Source organism: Cebus imitator, unplaced genomic scaffold, assembly GCF_001604975.1.
Source record: "Cebus imitator isolate Cc_AM_T3 unplaced genomic scaffold, Cebus_imitator-1.0 Scaffold348, whole genome shotgun sequence".
Lineage (NCBI taxonomy): Eukaryota > Metazoa > Chordata > Mammalia > Primates > Cebidae > Cebus > Cebus imitator.
The window spans coordinates 1,293,310-1,302,484 of record NW_016107663.1 but is presented as its reverse complement, the minus strand read 5'-3'; the positions used below and the strand labels follow the sequence as shown (position 1 = coordinate 1,302,484).

At 44.2% G+C, this 9,175-nt stretch overlaps 1 protein-coding gene across 1 annotated transcript in view; it reads left to right on the top strand.

Moving 5' to 3' along the window:
• LOC108287576 (60S ribosomal protein L13a-like) overlaps positions 1-9,175 on the top strand; it is an 11,595-nt gene that overhangs the window by 1,859 nt on the left and 561 nt on the right. The window contains exons 3-5 of the mRNA XM_037730495.1: positions 127-306; positions 896-1,026; positions 8,835-9,066. Of these exons, the coding sequence (XP_037586423.1) occupies positions 127-306; positions 896-1,026; positions 8,835-9,066 (543 nt within the window). The remainder of the gene's footprint in view (positions 1-126; positions 307-895; positions 1,027-8,834; positions 9,067-9,175) is intronic.

Genomic DNA, 9,175 nt, shown 5'->3' with positions numbered 1-9,175 from the left:
CTGTTGCGATGATTAAAGATGATTAAATGACAACACCTGGCACAGCGAAGACACCAAATATCAGCGCTCATCACCATGGAATACACTTATTGATCAACTTACCACCTATGCAACTTACGACCACAGTCACTAGCCACGACTGCTCCGCGTCTGGCAGCACAAACGTTGCCCAGCTGGGTGTACGACAGTGCGGACCAGCTTCCGGCAGCACTACCATCTCCGCGTGCACCATTTCAACTGTACATATAGCCTACTCAACTTACGACCAAATCGTGTTACGACCGGTCCGCGGTCCCGACCGTGGTCGTAAGTCGAGCACTGGCTGTAGCTGGCTTCCCCTGTCCTCACCTTGCCCTGAAATAAACTTTGATGTTGCTTGGCACCCAGGCCTCTCCCTCCACCTCCTCTCACCCACCCCAGGATTCCACTCCTCGTTTCTTTTTTTTTTTTTTTTTTTTGTGACTGAGTCTTGCTCTGTCGCCCAGGCTGGAATACAGTGGTGCAATCTCGGCTCACTGCAACCTCTCCCTCCTGGGTTCAAGCAATATCTCCTGTCTCAGCCTCCTGAGTAGCTGGGATTACAGGCACGCGCAGATTGCCCAGCTAATTTTTTGTATTTTTAGTAGAGACAGGTTTTCACCATGTTGGCCAGGCTGGTCTCAAACTCCTGACCCCAGGTGGTTCACCCACCTCAGCCTCCTAAAGTGCTAGGATTATAGACGTGAGCTATAATCCGCCCCCTGCTCTTCATTTCAACTGCAGAAGACCTGCTTATTTGCCTTTGCCTGTCCCAGGCAGGTACTGCCACCCACTGCAGCAAGGGTAGATCACCCCTTTCTACCCTCAATCCATTGAGATCATCCCAACCCTGACTCTGTGTGGCCCTCATCAACAGCATGGCTCCAACCCTACCTGTCGGCTCAGGAGACACTGGGTTGGAATTCCTGTGATGCGTGCAAAGGACATCAACAGCCTCTCAACACTTGCCAGTGGGGGCCAGGGAGTGGTGATCCCTTGGAGCACAGGGTATGGGTGGGGGCTATGGTCTGAATGTTCGTGTCCTCTTCAAAATGCATATGTTGAAATCTAATTCCCAATGTGATGGTATTAGGAGGTGAGGCCTTTAGGGGGTGACTCAGTCATGGAGGTGGAGCCCACATGAATGAGATTAGTGCCCTTATTACGGAGGCCTCAGAGAGCTGTCCTCCACCACTCGAGGGCACAGCTAGAAGGTGCCATTTATGAACCAGAAATTGAGCCCTCACCAGACACTGGATCTGCCAACACCTTGACTTTGGACTCCAGCCTTCAGAACGGTGAGAAATCAGTTTCGGTTACTTATACGCTACCCAGCTCACGGTGTTTTGTCCTAGCAGCCTAGACTAAGACAGTGGGGCAGACCCCGTGCTATTTGTGTCCACTCAGGAATGCAGGCCAATCCAAGGCGAGCCTGTCTGTGCTGGGTGGACACATCAAAGGCATTAGACTCAGCCCTGCACACCCTTTTCCAGCACGCATGCCTGTACTGCAGTGAATTTACTTTCCTTTATGAACCAGCTGTATTTTCAAAACCACTCCCTGATGAGCCCACGTTTGCTTCCTTCTCGTGCCAACTAGAAGCAGTCTAATCCCTTTTCCGTACTCTCAGACTCCAAATATTTGAAGATAATCATGTCCCTCATCCTTGAAGGGAGACTCGTGCAGGTGAAAGATCCCCTGTTCTTTCAAGGGTAGCTCAGACATCAGCCTGAACAGCACCCCCATGCTGTGGGCCCTGCACCATTTTCATCATGGAGGCAGTAAGAGATGAAATGACGATTTTGTCAGTGGGCGATTTTCAGACACAGGCCCTTGGGAAAGCATGGCTTTTATGACACCGGCTCCCAAGTGCCCATAACAGGCCCTCCTCTGTGTGCTTCACACCCTTTTACCAACCCCCACTCCCCTCTCTGATCGATTCCTGGTTCACACTAATTAGGCCTTGCTTAGACTGTGGCAGGAACAAGAGCTTTGCCATTTTCTTTAAGGAAACCATGTGAGAGGCTGACCTGCTGGTGGTTGCCAGGCAACACTGATGATCCTACAGGAGAGACAAACTTGAGAGTCACAGGGCCAGGGAGCCTAGTTAGCAGCTATTGAATATGATCTCTGCTGTGCGGAGAGGTGCCAGAAAGTTCTAGTCAGCCGTCCTTTTAAAGGGAGTGCGTGTGTGTGCATGTGTGTGTGTTGAAGGGGCATACTCAAAGGGAGCTGGGAAAGAATAAAGTAGTGTTATTCTTTCAGGTAGAATAACAAGAACACATACTGTGGCTGGAAAATATATTGCAATATTCTATTTTTTTTTTTTTTTTTTTTTTTTTATTTTTGAGACGGAGTTTCACTCATGTTACCCAGGCTGGAGTGCAATGGCGCGATCTCGGCTCACCGCAACCTCCGCCTCCTGGGTTCAGGTAATTCTCCTGCCTCAGCCTCCTGAGTAGCTGGGATTACAGGCACGCACCACCATGCCCAGCTAATTTTTTGTATTTTTAGTAGAGACGGGGTTTCACCATGTTGACCAGGATGGTCTCGATCTCCTGACCTCGTGATCCACCCGCCTCGGCCTCCCAAAGTGCTGGGATCACAGGCGTGAGCCACCGCGCCCGGCTTGCAATATTCTATTTTATCTGTTCGCCTGTAGTTTTCCCTCCTGCCCCCTCAATTCTAGTCACTGGGGACAGAATTTGCCCTTCCTCACCTTGGAACAAGACAGAAAGCAGAAGCAGTCAGTAGGCAAGGCCCTTCCCCTCTTTTGTAAAATGTTAAGCCACAGAACAAGGAATTATGTGAGGAGTCTTCGAAGGTGGAGCAAAAGACGTGTGAAGTTGGAGAAGCAGGATTTTCTGGGACCTGGGAAAGAGACAGAGGTCTGTGGGTGTCCACTGCTCAAAGAGCTGGGCACTGTGCCCATCAGTGCCCCTAAGGAGATGGTGAGATGTCAGATGGGTCTAGGCACCCAGGCTCCCAACCTCACCAAGTGTTCCTTGTCCCACACACGACTCAGAGTCCCCTGGTGAGAAGGAGCTATGCAGATGGCAGAGTGCTCAGTCCAGGGAAGCCTGTGGAACTGGGCAGCTACAGAGGGGCCAGACCGGTAGGTTGGCATCTGAAACAACCCAGAATCTTTGCACAGTCCTGATGGCTGGGAGAGAAAACAACTTAGATAGCACTTCCTTCACATGGAGGCAAAACAGGGACACAGAGCGGCATGGCTTTGGTGTAAAGCAGTTCAAACTTTTTAGGTGGACACTTGGCTAGTCTCCACCAAACCTGCAATGTCACCTCCCAATAGCTTCATTTGTATTAAGAGGTAACATTTATTGCACTTACCATGTGCCACAGTGTTCTAAGAACTTGACATTATACTCTAACAACATAGGAGAGTGTCTGCTTCTCCTGCACATTTACCATTACAGAGTTTTGTTTTTTGTTTTTTGTTTTTTTTTGAGACAGAGTCTCACTCTGTTGCCCAAGCTGGAGTGCAATGGCAGGATCTCAGCTCACTGCAACCTCTGCCTCCTGGGTTCAAGCGATTCTCCTGCCTCAGCCTCCTGAGCTGCTGGGATTACAGGTGTCTACCACCATGCCCGGCTAATTTTTGTATTTTTAGTAGAGATGCAGTTTCACCATGTTGATCAGGCTGGTCTCGAACTCCTGACCTCATGATCCGCCCACCTCGGCCTCCCAAAGTGCTGGGATTATAGGCATGAGCCACCGCGCCCAGCCTCAGACTATTTTCAATCTTTAAAAATGTAGCCAATCAACTGTTGTGAGAAATGGCATCTCATTGTTCTTTTAATGTACATAGCACCGAGTAATAATTTTTCATGTGTATTTCCGTATCATTTGCATTTTAACAATGAGAATGAATTCATGTATTAACGTCTATATAAAATTAAAGTATATTAAAATAATGGGTCCATATGGCTTAAGAATACGGCTTTGAAATATGTAAAGCGAAAATCAATAGAAAAACAAAGTGAAATTAATAAATTCACATAGTAGAAGATTTTTTTACCATGTACATCAATCAAGTACGAAAAAATAAGTAAAGATTGGATAACACAATTAAACTTAATCATATACAAATATATACTGCAATTGCATTATATGTGTACAAACACATATAAATATGTATATGTATACACATACAACATACTTCCACCATATGAGCACACAGTGAGAAGGCACCATCTATATTCACTAGGAAAAGAGCCTTCACCAGACTCTGAATTTATCGCCACCTTGATTTTAGACTTCCAGCCTCTAGAACTATGAGAAATAGATTTCTGTTGTTTAAGCTACCTAGTTTATAGTATATTTTAATAATAGCAGCCTAAATGGGCCAAGACATAGACACACAAAACCACACACAGATTCATGAAAACTACATGAATACACACGAACAATATCAGAGAACACTCTGAAAAAGTTCATTCTGCCATAGGCGACAAAGAAAAACTTGATAAATTATAAAAATCAAAAGTCATAAAGAGCTACAATCTCTGAATGCAGTGAAATAATATTTAGGATTAGTAATCATTTTAAAAGTATAACCAAATTATTATCTGCTTAGAAAAATGAAATATTCTCCTAAATAACTATTAGGTTAATAGAAAATTTAAAGATAAAAATACAATTATTTAGAAATGAAAGACAGTCATCTTTTTTGGTTTTCCTGGAGAAAAAGAAATGAAAGGCAATCAATTGGTTTGAAGATTTAAATGTAAACCAAAAGCTAGGTAAATGATAGGTAGTTAAAAAATAATCTTGGCATAGGAAAAGCCTTACTAAATATGACACAAACCTCAAAAACCTCAAACAACTAATATATTCAACCACCTAGGAATTTTTTTTTTTTTAATGTGGCAAAAACCACCATGGGTAAAGGCAAATGATAAACTAGAAAAGGCCGGGGCACAGTGCCTCACACCTGTAATCCCAGCACTTTGGGAGGCTGAGGCAGGAAGATCACTTGAGGTCAGGAGTTCGAGACCAGCCTGATCAACATGGTAAAACCCCGTCTCTACTAAAAACAGAAAAATTAGCTGGGCGTGGTGGCGGGCAAATGTAACCCCAGCTACTTGGGAGGCTGAGGCAGGAAACTCGCTTGAATCTGGGAGGCAGAGGGTTGCAGTGAAACAAGATATCGTCACCGCACTCCAACCTAGGTAACAGAGCAGGACTCTATCTCAAAAAAAAAAAAAAAAAAGATAAACTAGAAAAAAATATTCACAACTTATATCACAGACAATAGACTAACTTCCTAATATATAAGAGCTCCTATAAATCAATAAGAATATAGACTCCCAACCCAAGAGATAAATGGCCAAAGGATATGAATAGAGAGTTCACAGAAAAGAGAATTTATGGCAATGGCTGTTGGCTGAGTGTGGTCACTCACGCCTATAATCCCAGCACACTGTGAGGCCAAGATGAGAGGATTCCTCGAGCCCAGGAGTCTGAGAATAATCTGGGCAATATGGTGAAACCCCATCTCTGTAAAACAACGATAACAAAAACCACAGGGGCACAGACCTGGAGTCCCAGCGACCCAGGAGACTGAGGCAGGAGAATGTCTTGAACTCAGGGGTTTGAGACTGCAGTGAGCTGTGATCTCACCACTGCACTCCAGCTTGGGGGACAGAGCAAGAACCTGTCTCTCAAAAAAGAAATGGCCCTGAAAACATGACATGAGATTCTACTGCACTTATAATAAAATTAATTGTAAAGTAAAACTCACTGAGCTATTGAGTGAAAGAAGAGGACACATGGATGATTATAGTCATATAAAGTTTGGAAATAAGCCAAATTAATTGAAGGAGTTAAAGGTTAGGTGAGTGGTTTTCTTGAGGGGCAGGGAGTGGGAGGATAAGGGAAGACTTCTGGATTCTGGTAAATTCTATTTCTTGATCTGGGTGCTGTTACACAGATTAATTCACTTTGTGAAAATGCATGGAGCTGTCCATATTTCTTTATGTCATATGTCAATAGAAATTACTTGAATATGCTACACTGAGATATCATTTTTCACTGATTAGGTTGGCAAAGAGCAAATCTTTTGATGGTGCATTATGTAAATAAGGGGAAAAGGCTTTCCTCATGTATTACTGATGAGAGCGCAGATTAATAAAGCCTCAGTAAGGAGATGACATTAACATCTGTGGAAATTACTAATGCACCTACCCTCTGGCCACATTTTCACCTCCGGGAACTTACCCTACAATAATACTTGCACCTTTATGATGGCATAATGCATTGCCATGTCATTGAGAGACAAAACAATGGAAAGCTAATTAAATATCCATCAACCGGGGACTAATTAAATAGTGAGTGCAGTGGCTCATGCCTGTAATCAATCCCAGCACTTTAGGAGGCCAAGGTGGGAGGATCACTTGAGCCCAGGAGTTCAAGACCAGCCTGAGCAATATAGTGAGACCCCGTCTCTATTTCTAAAAAAAAAAAAAAAAATGTCCCGTGGTTATGTAAAGAGTTGGCATTAGGGGAAACTGGGAAACACACAATTCTTTCTACTATTCTTGCAACTTTTCTGTAACTGTAACATTATTTAAGAATAAAAAGCAAAAGAGATTGGACGTGGAAGCTCACACCTGTATTCCCAGCACTGTGGCATGCCAAGGCAGGCAGATCACCGGAGGTCAGGAGTTCAAGACTAGTCTGGCCAACATGGTTAAATCCTGTTTCTACTAAAAATACAAAACCTAGCCAGGCATGGTGGCAGGTGCCTATAATCCCAGTGACTCAGGAGACTGAGACAGGAGAATCACTTGAACCCAGGAGGCGGAGGTTGCAGTGAGCCAAGATCAAGCCACTGCACTCCAGCCTGGGCAACTTCATCTCAAGAAATAAAAATAAATATAAATTTATTCGGTATCCAGCAAACATGTATCAGTGCATCCTGTGTGCCAGGCACTATGTGCTGAGAACATGACATTGAACAAAACATAAATCCCTGATGTCATATGGCTTCAGTCCAGTTAGGAACACAGACAAGTAAACAGGGAAATGAAGCACCATTGACCCATGTTGAGGAAAATCCCACAGTGCTTTGGAAATATATGACAGGAAGACCAAACTCGGACACAGAGGTGAGGGAGGGCAAAACCATCCCACCAAAGGCCTTTCCATTTGAGCTTCAACAGTTCTCCATTCCAAGGGTGGGAAAAGGGAATGGAGCTTGGGAAAGAAATAAAGAAGACAAATCTTTGTGAGATGTAAGGCCCAAAGCACTTTCCTCTAGAGAGCTAGATCCAAGAACATTTCTGGTTGGGGCAGACATGATGTCAGGGCAGATTGGCTGTCTGAAGGCAGGTCCAATAGAGACTGTAATGGTGTGAGGCTTTACGAGTAGGGAATATACAATTCACCTCTACCAAGAAGAAATTGAAGGGGACAGTGGAAAACAGAGCATGTCCCGTGGTTTCCAGGTTGATTACTATTTTCCTCCGCTACACCTCTAAGCACTGTCCTCCACCACTTAACGGACCTGCTTTGGTCTTTCCATCTCTCTACCTACCTCTATATTAGTCCCAAAATTTGGGGATGTGGCACTGCTCCCAGTGAATCTTCCACAGGCAGAAGTTCCCCTGAGCTTTTGCAGGCACAAATCTTCAGCATGTTGCATTAGCCTGGGTATGGGCTTAAAACTCGGAAAATTCTGGTTTGAATTGTCACGCTGCTGGTATCTAGCCTTGTGCTTTAGACATATTTCCTTACTTCTCCAAGCTTCAGATGCTAGATCAGTAACAATGGGAAAATTGTATGCACCTCATAGAGTGGTTGTGAGGATTCACTGGGATTTATTTAATAAGCATTCATTAAATGCCTATTATGACAATGTGCCAGGCACAGTCAATGCTCAATAAATGCTAGCTCCTTCCTAAATTCAAAAGGACTTCCCATACCTGTTAGGCTTCGCTTTCTGGGCCCTACCATCAGGTTGGCTTCAAGGCATTTGACTTTTCTAGTTATACAGGGCCCATGCTTAGAAGGGTCCTACATTTGATTTAATGCCCTATTATTGCCATCCTGAAATTCTTAATAATTTTTAAACAAAGAGCCCCATTTTCATTTTATACCAGGCCCCAAAAATCACGTAGCCTGTTTTTCCCATAACCACTCTGACAGTGAGTTATAAAGAACTATTACTTTATAAAGTTGTAAGGGACTACCACTATTAAACAGAGCTGGTATCAATGATATTGGTCAAAATGAATTTAAAAACAAATTAATAAAAAAATTAATAGCCAAGATGGGTTCACTGATGAATTCTACCAGACATTTAAGGAACAACTTATATAAATCCTCTAAAATTTCTCTCAGAAAATACAATCAACAGGAGTACTTCCTAACTCGTTGTATGTGGCCAACATTACGCTAACACCAAAACTGGACGTTATAAGAAAGAAAACTACATGCTAATATCTCTTATTAAACATAGATGCAAAAATCCTCAACAAATTGTTAACAAACTGAATCCAACAATGTATATAAGAATTATATACCAAGACCAAATGGGATTTATATCAGGTATGTCAGGCTAGTTCAATTCAAAAATCAATTAATATAATCCACTTAACAGGCTAAAGAAGAAAAATCACACAACCATATCAACAGATGCGGAAAACATATTTGGCAAAGTCCAACAACTATTTACATTAGCACCCCCGCAATGAAATATTTTGGTAAAACATTTTGATAAAACACTTGGTAAAAACTCTCAGAAAACTAGGAAAAGAGGAGAAACTAACTCAACTGATAAAGAACATCTACAGCTTTTCCGGGCGGCTCCGGAAGACGGCGGAGTGCAGGTCCTGGTGCTTGATGGCCGAGGCCATCTCCTGGGCCGCCTGGCAGCCATCGCGGCTGAGCAGGTACTGCTGGGCCGGAAGGTGGCGGTCGTTCGCTGCGAGGGCATCAACATTTCTGGCAATTTCTACAGAAACAAGTTGAAGTACCTGGATTTCCTCCGCAAGCGGATGAACACCAACCCTTCCCGAGGCCCCTACCACTGCGGGGCCCCCACCACTTCGGGGCCCCCACCACTTCCGGGCCCCCCACCACTTCCGGGCCCCCACCACTTCGGGGCCCCCACCACTTCCGGGCCCCCACCACT